The sequence below is a fragment of the Populus trichocarpa genome, chromosome 14 (genome assembly GCF_000002775.5).
Source record: "Populus trichocarpa isolate Nisqually-1 chromosome 14, P.trichocarpa_v4.1, whole genome shotgun sequence".
Taxonomy (NCBI): domain Eukaryota; kingdom Viridiplantae; phylum Streptophyta; class Magnoliopsida; order Malpighiales; family Salicaceae; genus Populus; species Populus trichocarpa.
Genome location: NC_037298.2, coordinates 6,656,942 through 6,670,161, shown reverse-complemented (window position 1 = coordinate 6,670,161; position 13,220 = coordinate 6,656,942). Strand labels below are relative to the sequence as shown.

Below are 13,220 nucleotides of genomic sequence, written 5' to 3'. Positions count from 1 at the left end.
AAGTCAGACCTGACACACCAGACTGGTTTGAGACACAAAGAGGGGGGAAATGTTCGAGACAATTAGATACCGATAAGATCACACAGCAGCACGAACTAAACCACACAACTTAAAAGTTGATTAGTTAACTGAGAGAATATTTTTGTGTCGAAACTTCAATTCTTCCAAATCTCATTCTCATTGCAAACTTAACTGAACCAACTCTGGACACTCAATACAATAATACTTCAGGTGCAAGTTCTGATAGAAGCCTTTATGAATACAAGCCATACTGCCATGAGAAAACCCAGACTCGTATTCAAATCTTCCTCTATCTTGACAACATTATATGTGTAAGAACCCTTTTTGAAGCCAAAAACCAAATGAGCTTCAAAATTGTTACACTGCTCAAAGAGTAAAGAGAGGGATATAAAGCAAAGCAAAAAAGAAACCATATGTATCCTATATATGTTAGTCATGAACAGCTTTCAACATGTGACCTAATACCATGCATGTGAAAAGGAGTGCAAAGAAAGAAGATAAAGCAGTTTCTTTGTCTCTTTGTCTCTTTCTTCTTTCTTTTACCATGATCCTCCGCCAAACATTCCATTCCAGTATCCACTTGAACCCCCCTGTCCCTTGTTTTGATCAACTTCAGACGTTGTGCTTGAAAGCTGTTTCAGCTCACCAAATGGAAATAAAAGCCTCCCACTATTTTCTTGAATTCCATATCTACTTCCAAGCCCATCAGCAGGAAAGCTCAGAGTTGGTCTCAGTTCTTGCAAAGGGAATCCACCAGAAGAATAAAGTGTATTTGAATCCGGCATCGGTGTTGGGATAAAAGTATTCAAACCCCTAGAAGCAAATCCACTCCTTAGTAGCTCCATAGCTGAAATTGGAGAAGAAGTATAGGGAGAAGAAGAAGAGTTATGTTGATTGTTGTTCCTATTTTCAGTTTTGGGCACTTCAGTATAATGAGATATACCTTGACTATCCTGCATAGCTGGGAATGCCAGATTAAGGTCTTGACCTTCATGGGTACTCTTAGGGTTTTGAGAAGAGAAGTGTGAGAGGCTTGGTGGGTTGAGATCAGGGAGCTTAGACGAAGATGTTGCCACTGACGATGATGTAGATCTCTTGTTCTTTCTTGAACCTCCTCCAACAGGAACATTTCTAAGAGATCCTCCTTCAGTCCAGTACCTTCTGCAAGTCTTGCAAAAGTATCTTGGTTGTGTGAGACTGTAGTTGTTATAGTAACAAAACTTGGTATTGGTTGAGTTACATCTTGGACAGTTCAATTGCTCTTGAGGCCTTGGTTTTCTCTCTACACCAGGCCTTCCACATGAATTAGATGCCATCTCGTCCATGGGCTTTACCGGTTTAAAATCCTGCAAACCCTAGAGTCAGACAACAAAAGGAGATCTATAACTATAGAGTACAAAGAAATAAGGGCCATGAAATCTTGGAACCTAATTAAAAGATGGTCGATGAGATAACAATCAGTAGATCAAAAAGAAAAAGAAAAGGAGAGAATAGCTAGGGTTTTTGTCTGCAGAATTACATGAAACAGGAAATTAATATACTCCATAAAAGAAAAGAAAAAAGCCTTAAAAGAACAAACGATAATAACAAATGATGCCTTTTCCCTTTCCTTTATATGTTCTCGCATAAGCAAAAAAGTAGAAAGAAAAAGTTCAGTGGTTTCATGCATGGTTCAAAGAACAACCTTTCCATAAAGAAAATTCAAATAGAAGGGTCCTTCAGGACTGTGCTTGAAGATCTCAAAGACAAACAAAAGAGCAAAAAGAGAAACAACAAATAATATTCGATCTCTCAAAAAAAAACTACTGGGACATGCTCCATGGTATATAAACTTAAAAGCCAAAAACCAGAAAAGTCACAACTGTACGAAGAAAATCTTATACAATACTAATTAAGCAAACAAATATCTACCCACCCGTGGCCATGAAGCAGCATCCGTAGTTCAGAAGAAAAGGAAGGAAAAAAAGCAACTGATGACTTCAGAGATAGAGAGAGAGAGAGAGGGAGAGAGGGAAAGGGAAAGAAAGGATCGTATTCACCTCCTTAATTTGTCTGCAGCTGTTCTTATTGCAAGAAAGAATGTTTTAGATTGTTTGTATGCTGGCTTTATGTGCTAGTTCACTTTATTAGGTCGGAAAGAGAAAAAAAAAAAGCAAGAGAGAGAGATGTATTTGTTTTGACTACATTATGAACACACAACACGTTGCCATAGTAGACCAGACTAGTAAGAGAAAGGGAGTATTAATCACATTTTGAAGTGGCTGCGCTGGTTCAATCCTCTGTGTGGGGTTTTCTGTCGTCAGATTTCAATTCAATAGTGGATTTGTACATTTGTTTATTCATCGTGGGTGGAATCATGAGTGTGTGGGTTTCAACTTTTTGACCTTATAATGGGGAAGTCTTTTTTTATTGTTTGTTCGATCTCTTGTAACGTAACTGTTGTTTTTTTTAAAAAAAAAGCTGTATAAATATTCTAAGAAAAATTTTAATTTTTTTATTTTAAATTAATATTTTTAGTGTTTCTATATTATTTTAATAGGTTAATATAAAAATAATTTCAAAAAAAATAAAAAATATTATTCTAATATATTTTTTATAAAAAAAACAATTAGTACCGTATTTTTCGTCACCCTTTAATAATTTCTTTTCAAGACCACTCATGAACAGGGACTGGTTTCTGTTTGGTTTATCAATAAAGATAAGATTGTGATTACTTTTTAACATCCTCTCCCGCAATTAATTTCTCGGAAGATCCTTTCTCACAGATTTCGGAGGCAACTTCTTAATTATTCACCCTTTATTCACATATTCTTTGCTTGCAGATTAATTACGCTACGTTAGCTAGATCGTACCAATCGCTGTTACGACTCGATATATATATATATATATATATATATATATATATATATATATATATATAGTTAACTATTTTCTTTAGTTAATGCTCATTTCTTATTCGATGAACCTCCATGCATACAAAAGTAATTTCCGCACATAAAATATTTTTGGAAATCTTCACGCCCTTTCATGAAGATTTAATCTTCATTTACTTGGGCTTCCTTTTACTCACTCCTTGGACTAACGAGATCAATCAACATCAAATTGAATTCAAGTTTGTCTAGCTAGCAAGATGTGCAGGCTCGTATTTGAAATTTGACGGTCCAAGTTTGTCTTTGTATTCTGTTATTTTTACAATCATTTCTTTTCTAGCTAAAGCTAATAGCACCGTATAAGTATATAGTTTAAGTTGCTTAATTAATTGATCTTGAAATTATTCAGCACATTTTCCAACTATAATTAGAGTCTGTTGGACTTTATCGCCGTACTTTTCAAAAAAATTAAAAAATATTTTTTAGAATTATTTTGATACATTGATGTAAAAAATAAATTAAAAAAAATAAAAATATATTTTTAAATAAAAAATATTTTAAAAAACAATCCAATAAAAAAAAATTGAAGAGTGAAATTTTTTTTAATCTGCTTAATTATATAGGTATTATGCAGAGTCAAGATCTTCGAAACTTGTACTAAATTAATGATTAAATAGTTTACCATCTAATTCACCTGTATTTTAGATGTTACTTTTAATTATAAATATTAAGGGGCCGGATTGTAAGGAAAGCTAGAAATGCAGAAGTGAAAATGGAAAGTTCGTGGAGGGATCGAGAGGGGGAGCCGACAAGACCCGACAAGCGCAAAAGTGGTGGGGGCCCAAATAATGCGCGCTGTCTTTTACGGGATGCTGACAGCTATGGCTTGAAGCTCTTCGAAATGGCCGAGGAACCGAATCTTACTCGCAGTTTCACTCGGATTGTTTAATTTGTTCTCCTATGATGCCCTCTCCAGATTAGAGAAGCTCCGTGCATAACCTTGTTGATATCACCGTACCGTGATATTACTATTTTCCACCGAACACAAGAGAATGGTGCTTTTATGTCAGGACAAATTGCTTCGATCATCATCTCTCAGATTTTGGCAAAATTACAAGCACTATCGGCAAACTTTTCCGAATATCTCATACTCGCTCATGCTATCATCAACTGGGCTCGAATTCGTTGGTATGGACCGAGAACCCCCTTGTAGCCCGATTCTAGATGGCATGGCGGAACCGAGTTGATTTAAGCTAATTTTATATTGTACTTGGAATTTATAATTCTTCTTTAAAATTCCTTGAACAAAGAAATAATAATTTATAAAACACAAAAGTTATATTGTACTAGTAATATTCTGTCATTCTTCTTCTTCTTTTTTTACATTAATATCCTCTTTATTAAGAGAACACATATGATATAAATTTCTAAAACAAACTCCCGATTGATTACTGTATTATAAATAATAAAAGAATATTTGTTAACCAAATGCCAAATTTTCCCGATTTCTTTATTATAAATAAAAAAAATTGTGAACCGATAAACGGGATTTCTTCACATGTCTCCTTTTTTCGATAATAAAAAGCATTCTTGCATCATTTGAGACTGGTTTTCATCTATATGTTTCTTTGAATGGAGATTCTTTTAAAGAAGTATATATTTTCTTTTGTACAGATTTTAACACCATCATTTAATTTAAATAAATAAACAAAAAGAAAAAATTGAGAGGATAATGTCAGACAAATCTCATTGAAACGGCACAATATTGACGAAACGTAATTAATCAAATGATCACGGTCAATATTTTTATCTTTTTCAAGAATGAAGTGATTGCTGTAGTTGATCTTATTATTATTATTTTTCCTCCTAAAAAAACACGTTTTCTATGAGCAAGAATGGCTGGAATAAACTATACAACTCTTGCTTTTTTTAGAACCTAAAAAAACCCATCACAAAAAACAAACTCCTAGTCGATCACAAATTGACTTGTTGCAACACGAAGGTGTGTTTGTTGGAAGGCAAATCAGCAAGAGCTTATCTGATCGATGCGTCAAGGCCGGCGATGGGCATATTTTTTACGTGAAAAACATGGAGCTAGCTGGTGCGTTACACGTCAATCGCCTTCCCCTTGCAGCACGGGCAATTCTGCATTTTGGTCTTGTGCTGCAATCATAGGTCTACCAATAAAATAAATATATTTCCATGTTGGACAACACAATGTTGATCCGATAGAATGTGTGACAGGGCATGTGTAATTTTGTTTTCCAAGACCAAAAGCTCACAGGTCTCGTACCCACATCCCAAGAATTTCTTCTGATATTTGAACATGTATATGCAAATTCCATTCTCAGGGAATATGTAATTTTTCTAATTTATTAATCGTTTTGAGAGATTAAAAAGAGGAGTCAATCCGAGCACAAGGGTGGTGGCGAATTACTCTGAAAGTTATTCACATTCCTGTCCAAATGTTTATGGCCCAATATTTGATATCCATTCCATCCTCGATTCACGACAGTTAAAAGAGGAAAGTTGCTTCCTCTCGCAAGGCCCAGGAACGGCCCATACGAAAAGCCTCATTGTTAGGAGTTGGGTCTAAAACACAAATGCTTGGACTCATAGAGTAAATATGGGCCCATGGTTTACATGCAGGGAGGCTATAGATGCCTGTAGTATTACTTACGTCCAACTTTTATTTTATATCTTCGTAAAGAGACAAATCCGCTTTTGAGCAAGAACTTGTTTTCTCTCAAGTCATTTTCCTATTCTACTAACGTAAAAAAGGTAAAACATTAAAGGTGTGTTCAATAACAAAAAACTATTTTCATTTTTTTTAATTTTTCAATAAAAAATTTAAAAACATGTTAATGTATTGAAACAAAAAAGGATTTTTCCATAAAAAAATAAATATATCAAGATTATAATTACTTTTTTATTAAAAAAAATCAAAACCATTATTTATAATAGCTTTCTTAATATTTTATATTTGTATTAATATAATTATAAAATATCAATTTTATTTCATTCAAATAAAGAATTATCATGAAGAATTTATATTATTAACTAAAAAAATCCTTATATTAAATTTAAAATTAATGAAATAAGATTTATGCAACTAACTAACTATGAAAATATGAAAAAATACTTTTAATATTTTACATTGCTAAAGAGTGTTTGTATATAAAAGAAAACTTTTATTGTTTATGTTTTTTCTACATTTAGAAAATAGTGAAAAACTTGTTTTGAAAAAACTATGAAGAGCCTCTAAAATATCTTTTTTAAATTCAATATAAATTTTTAAAACTGGAAAACTAGTTTTCTAGTTTTTTGGATAGATAAATTTTGTATTTAAATTGGAAGTTTTAGTTTTGCTTTTTATAACTCTAGTTTCTCAAATTACTGAAGTATTATCACTACCAGAATTCTTAGATTTATTGACAAAAATTTTGTTTGTATTTACACTCACAATCCATCGGTATGTATATTATCAATGGGCTTACGGACGAAAACAAGCTGTCGAAAAAACTCTCGTTAGTAATTTGTAGTCTATCGGTGAGTTAATCGATAATATAATCACCGATGGATTTAATAATTGAAAAGGCACGGCATAAAAAATCTCTGTTTTATTCCATCAGTATTTCCCTTGGGGAATTTGATATTACCGACAGAAATACCGTATGCAATCTCGTTGGTGATTAAACAATGATGATGGTATTTGCAGTAATTCTTTTCCAACTCTTTGACATTTACAGACGGACTTAATCCATCGGTAAAACTGTAAGCAATTATTTAAAAATATACATTATTTAAAAAATATATTAAACATAAGTAAAAAAAATAGTTAAAATAAGTTAAATTAATATAAATCAACACTCAATAATACTTAGGAAATGAGTTTCTTGAAAAAAGAAGAGGAAAATCAACTCAAATAAATTTGCAACAAATAAATTCATTTAATTGAAATTGAACAACAAAATTAACTAATAATAATGAAAATCAATCACATACATTTAATTGAAATTTAACAACAAAATTGAAAAAAATCCAAAAAAATTGTTCTCATATGAAAAACAATTTCTACAACAACATCCATACAATTATTAAGAACATAATAAATTAAAAACATATCAAAAAAACAAATATAATGCAAAAAACCACAAGAAAAAAAAAAGAACAAAAAATCTTACCTTTATTTTTTTGCGAGTGAAGCTGAGAAGAGAAAAAAAATAAATTCATAAAGTATGTTAATTAACAAAAACAAAATGAGAAGAGAAGAAAAAAAAAAAAGACATACTTGCGTGTGGAGGAAAAGAGAAAGAGTTAGAGTTGAGGAGAGAAGAGAAAGATAAAAAGAGTTGTTTTTTACAAAAGAAAAAGAGAGAAGAAGATGATGATGATGAAGAGAGAATATTAAGAAGAAGAGGTGCGTTTATTATGAAATTAGCGATTCTAGTCTTTTAATTGAGCCTTTTATCGACGGTTTTACCGATGAATAATTAAATATTAATATTTTTAATTATTCTGTCAGTGATTTCGCTTATAATATTTAATTTAAATTTTCAATTTTGCCTGTAATATTTATATTAAAATTTCAATTTAATTGTAAATTTTCAGAAACCTCCCAAAAATCACTGATGACTATTCAGTCCGTCGAAAATTCTGTCTATAATAAACGGTAATTAACAGTGTAATTGAGAAGTGAATAATTTCGGAGCTCTTGAAAAAATACCGATAGACTTAATCTATTGGTAATTCTGTATGTAATTAAGAACATGAACAGTGCAATTGATAAATGAATAATCTCAAAGCTCCCTGGAATATACTGACAGACTTAATTCGTTGTTGATACCCTTTGTATTTAATACAATAAACAATGTCAGAGAGAATGTAACAATTTCAATGCTATCTGGAATATACCGACAAACTTATTTTATCGGTATATCTATTGGTATTTTATACTTTCAATGCTCTTTTAAATATTACCGACAGACTTACGAACGGATTTTACAAACAGATTAATATTGTCAGTAATGTCATCTGTATAAATGACATGTCATCATACCTTTTGATTTTTTTTTAATTCTTTGTTTTCCCATCGTAATCCTCTCGGTATATATCGAAAGAATATTTTTATTTTTATTGGTAAAATTCACTGCAATCTACAGTGATGTAAAATATTGGTAAAGAATATACCGATAAAAATAGTGATGGAATATTCTGTTGGTAAAATTCACTGCAATCTACAGACTAAAATATTTTGTCAGTATTTTATTTTATTTGTCAATTTTTTAGTAGTATATTTTGTTTCTAAACAACTCCTATATATATTTTTAGGTGAAAGTAAAACATTATACTTAAGATATGTTTCATACAAGTGTATGTTTTTATTCTATGATAGAGATATCTTCGGATTAGCTTGTGATCACAACACCCCCCCCCCCCCCCCCCCCCCCACACACACACACACACACTAGCACACTGTATTTAGAGGAATTTAATAAATTTCTCCAATATTGACTCCAAGACGTGAACATAGAAAGTCAAGAAAGAAATCAAACCTTCTCAACCACCAAGGAAACCCTAGCTTTCACTCCTTGTAATTAATGCAATATAAACATATTTTTCACATAAAATTCTATATATGCGCATGTAAACTTCTTCTTTTTTCTTTTTCATGAAAAAGCAATCACTTATCATTTATAATATGCATACTTTATCACAACTTAATACATCAGTTGTACAAATTTTGTTGTAGAAAAATTATTTAAATACAAGTAATTTTTCTATTCTACTTCTATATACGAGAGGAAAGAATGGCTTTTTACTTGTATAATTCACAAGGTCAGAATTGTTTTTAGGGTATTTAGGCCCTACTAGTTAGGTATATAAATTTGAACCCGTATAGACAGCATACCAATGCTTTATAAAACAAGTGACTTTGATACATTACCTAATAACCTTTGATTTATGATCATGAGCCAACCACTTCCATCTTTTGAATCCATTGTCAACGTCATCTTTACTTGTTACAGGTGATGGATATCATACCCTTTTCTGCAGTCTCTTATATTTTATAATTAGAGTCCTCCAATTACTAAAACACAAGTTATTGTGCCAGGAGAAGTAGTAGGAATACGTACGCATTATAGGGTGCTATATATTGACTAGCTCGTCAATCACCAATATATCTCCATTTCCTTTCACATTTGAATTTGTCTGTTTAATTATGTGTTTGTTGTCGTGGGAAAAAGAGTATTTTTGAAACTTTGACATTCTACGCTTTTGTAATTATATATGACGCATCCCTTGTCAGGAATAGGAGCGTTCGGAAAACTTCAAATTAAGAATGTTGAAGAACATGCTCTTGCGGGCATTCTCTTGGCCTGTCTGCTAGATTACAATATTGAATTCTCCCAGCTTAGGCAGATCACCACAGCTGTCTAATCTACTTTCCACTACTCCCTTTGTCACTTCTCGAAAAACAAAGTTCCCGCAAGCTTGATCTCATCGAACATCACTTCTTAAAATGAGGTAATACATGTAAAGATACCGTGCATCCCCATATAGAAAAACTTTTTATGAAGTAGTGATTACAGGTTACAGCTAAAAAGCAAACGTCTTTCGTCCATAATTGAGCATTAAAAAAGTTAATAAGATCTATATATCGCTCAGTATGAAATGTGAGAGACACATTAAAGGTAAAGAATGGCATTTCAGAATTCCTAACCAGAAAGAGAGAGAGAGAGAGAGAGAGAGAGAGAGAGAGGATAATAATCATAGTTTATAATCGACCCAATTCAACATGATTAATTATATATCTAGCATGAATATAGGCAATCCTTGAACATGCAAATTAAGTTGTCAGGGTCCACAAAACTTTATAAGATATCCGCAATTTTAATGTTTGCACACCCAGAAAAGATATTTCAAATTTTACAAACGTATTGATTGATTAAGCAGCTAATTGTTTGTCTTAATTTACAGTTCTTGGATCGTTTGTTATTCCTTTGTACAGGCTCCTGTAGTAGAATCTTCTATTTTTATATATATATATATATATATATATATATATATATATATATAAATAAAGTTTCAACAACATCACCTTAAATTTTTCTTACCCAGATCAGGTTTTCACCAATCAACTTGATTTATTATGAATATATACTTGTTTTTTAAAAAAACAATACTGACACCTCAAATTTTCTCCTTCGATGAAATACGGGCAATATAGATGAGTAAAATCTTAAGCCATATGTTATTTATATATAGAGAAAATATAATTTAATCTTCCTATTTTGAATGAAATAATTAATAAATCCCATTTCATTTGAAAAGTTTAATGTTGAATTTTATATATTTTTTTAACTTAGTTATTCCATTAATTATTCATGACAATTTGATTACTTTCATACCTAACATTTCTTTTCATGATGACTTCCATACCTACCATGTACGTCATTTTTTTTAACTCTTTCTGATTTGACCGCCCACAAAAAAAAAAACATTAAAAAAGGATAATTCTTACATTTAAAAAATAATTAATTGTTAACTCTAGTCAAATAATTAACATTTAATTTTCAATACTACATATCATTAAAATCATATATATAATTTGCTTTTATTCTTGACGTTGAATGGTTGCACAGACGCGATATACATCATGATTTATTTATTTATTTATTTATTATTATTATTGTTATTATAATCTCATATTAATAATATTTAATACAACAATAAAGACAATTATAACCACATTCTCAAATGCTCGACAATCAAATTACCAGTGTCCTTGAAGTCATGTAGGAGCAGCCTTTCACATAATGAACGGTCCTAATTGAGCCGCCACGGTGCTGATCATTGGGACTAAGTAAGCCCAGTGGAAAGAGAAGGGCAGATGGGGAAGAAGGGCCGCTGAGTTACGTGCTCGTTAATGCACGAAATTTAAGTGGCCAATGAAAAGTGTAAACCAAACATGCCAATTATAAATAGAAATTGCCGTTTTAAAAGCAAAGGAGAACAGAGTTCTGGGCCTTCATTAATTAATTTGCTAGAGGTTTAAAAGGGGGGAAAAACCTGTGGATTATTATGCTCACGACTTGGAGCATCTTAAGTCTTCAGTAATATCCCCCTTCTCAACGATGTCGTTCTAGCTAGCTAGTTCTCTCACTTTTTTATTCTCCTTTCACACTTGGAATTCGAGAGAGGAAAGAAATATAACCAGGGAAATGGGAAGGGCTCCTTGTTGCTCCAAGGTTGGCTTGCATAGAGGACCGTGGACTCCCAGAGAAGACACGTTGCTTACCAAGTATATTCAAGCTCACGGTGAAGGCCATTGGAGGTCTTTGCCTAAAAAAGCTGGTAATTATATATCTAATTAGTCGAGACTAATTGCCTCGCTCTTCTTCTTTCATTTTCCTTTCGTTTTGATTTTGTTCGTTGGCTTTCTTTTATTTCTTATTTTTTTATGCGTTCTCCTTCCTCTTCAAATTAAGAAGCTTTAGTAATCCTTCTCAAAAAAAAAAAAACACTTACCGATCAAAATAAACGTTCCCTATATTTGCTCTTAAAATTAATCGTGGCTTGAGTTTTTGTTGGTTTGTTTTTGCAAGTAGAGTTTCGAGAGAGTTTTCTTGACGACTTTCAATTCTCTTTTCTTTTTACAAATTTTCCCTTTTCTTCAACTTTCAAATTTCAATTCTAAATCAAACAAAAGCAATATTAAATTGTTTTCCTGGCTATTTTCAGTGTTATTAAACTGGTCCGGCTTGACGGGTCAACCTGATAATCTGCAAATCCAATTCTTAGCTCGGGCCATGTTTCAAATTTAACAGGGTGAGAGCTAATCCGATATGACCCGGTTGATTTTGTGGGTCCATCACGACCCGGTCGGCTAAGCCAATACCTGATTTTATTTATAAAAAAATATTAAAATAATATCGTTTTATTTATATAAAAAAATAACACAATTTTAAATTAAATCGAGTGAATCTACTCAACTTATAACCCAAGTTATTCCACTTAACTATAGTTTGGGTCTTAAATTAACCTTATAAAAAGTGTTCAATTCTCTTCATGATTCTCTGTTAATCCAGATCGATGTATTTGTGATCTTGATGTCTCCTCATGTTCCAATGCTCGTTTTTTTTTTCCTTTGTGCAAATATGTCATGTGCCATACGTACGTTTATAATAATTGGAAGAAACCCGACTTTAATTAATTATCTGACGTATCTTCCGCCCTTTGTATTTCCAAAATTAAATGAAGGTCTCCTCAGATGTGGCAAAAGTTGCAGGCTAAGATGGATGAACTATCTAAGACCAGACATCAAGAGAGGAAATATCACCCCTGATGAGGATGATCTCATTATTAGAATGCATTCCCTACTTGGTAACCGGTGGTCTCTCATTGCCGGAAGGCTTCCAGGTCGAACCGATAATGAGATCAAGAATTACTGGAACACTCATCTCGTTAAGAGACTTAGAAGCCAAGGAATTACTGACCCCGGCACCCACAGAAAGTTAGCAGAACCAGGAGAACGTGAAGTGAAGAGAAGGAGAAGTAACAAAAACACCAGTAACAAGAAACAAAACAAAAGCAAAGCAAAACTAATTTTGCCTGCTGAAAAGCATAAGGTCCACCTCCCTAAACCTGTTAGGTTTACCTCTTTACCTTTACCAAGAAATGACAGTTTTGAGAGCAATACAATTACTATTTCTCCAAGCCAAGGAAGAGATCAAGGGTCTTTCGGTACCGGGGATAGCTTTCTTGTTGGAGATAATGATCGATACGGTCTTGTTAATGGTTCAGATCTTGAATGCCAGTCTCCTGTGCCTACGACAAACACATTAGAGAAGCTGTATGAGGAGTATCTTCAGCTCCTGGAGATAGATGATCGTCAGGATCAAGTACTATTAGACTCCTTTGCCGATTCATTGTTGGTATGACAATTAATTTCAAGAAAATGTAATAATTTATCCATGCATGATCAGATGTAATATACTTTCAAGTTTCGTGGATGATGAGCTTGATTGACTCGTGGTTTTCACGTGCTTACGTTCTAGCTTAGCTGGCCAGCCGATCGAGGATGGAGTTCGAGGGTCCGATTCTATGTTTAATAAATAATTTGTAATTAGATAATGATTAATGATATGTATGATAACGATATGCGAGGAAACCGTGTGTTCTATGTGTTACACATTATGCTACTGGTATCATTAATGACTCTCGTCGCTAATAATAATCACGATGTGCAGTAGAATACAAAAAGTATTGAGCTCTCCTCGAATTAGGAACAACACGATGCATCATGTTGGTGAAATTCAAACTCTG

General features: G+C 32.5%; 2 protein-coding genes across 9 annotated transcripts; one reads left to right on the top strand and one right to left on the bottom strand.

The window, feature by feature from the left end:
* Nucleotides 1–159: 159 nt before the first annotated feature.
* LOC7486783 (dof zinc finger protein DOF3.7) lies at nucleotides 160–2,227 on the bottom strand. 8 transcript variants are annotated; one of them, XM_052446902.1, is made up of 3 exons: nucleotides 1,937–2,219; nucleotides 965–1,367; nucleotides 160–868 (listed from the first exon to the last, which is right to left on the bottom strand). In XM_052446902.1, the coding sequence occupies exons 2-3, from the start codon at nucleotides 1,344–1,346 to the stop codon at nucleotides 561–563; spliced, it is 690 nt and encodes a 229-aa protein (XP_052302862.1). In that variant the 5' UTR covers nucleotides 1,347–1,367; nucleotides 1,937–2,219; the 3' UTR covers nucleotides 160–560. The 8 variants fall into 8 exon arrangements, with proteins under 8 accessions (XP_052302862.1, XP_024439982.1, XP_024439980.1 ...); XM_024584214.2 differs by having other exon boundaries at nucleotides 965–1,376; nucleotides 1,937–2,217; XM_024584212.1 differs by having other exon boundaries at nucleotides 160–1,367; nucleotides 2,061–2,227.
* Nucleotides 2,228–10,887: 8,660 nt separating this feature from the next.
* Nucleotides 10,888–13,065, top strand: LOC7486782 (myb-related protein 308). Its single transcript, XM_002320840.4, has 2 exons — nucleotides 10,888–11,249; nucleotides 12,156–13,065. Exons 1-2 carry the CDS (start codon nucleotides 11,117–11,119, stop codon nucleotides 12,833–12,835), a joined length of 813 nt encoding a protein of 270 aa, XP_002320876.1. The 5' UTR covers nucleotides 10,888–11,116; the 3' UTR covers nucleotides 12,836–13,065.
* The last annotated feature ends 155 nt before the right edge of the window (nucleotides 13,066–13,220 follow it).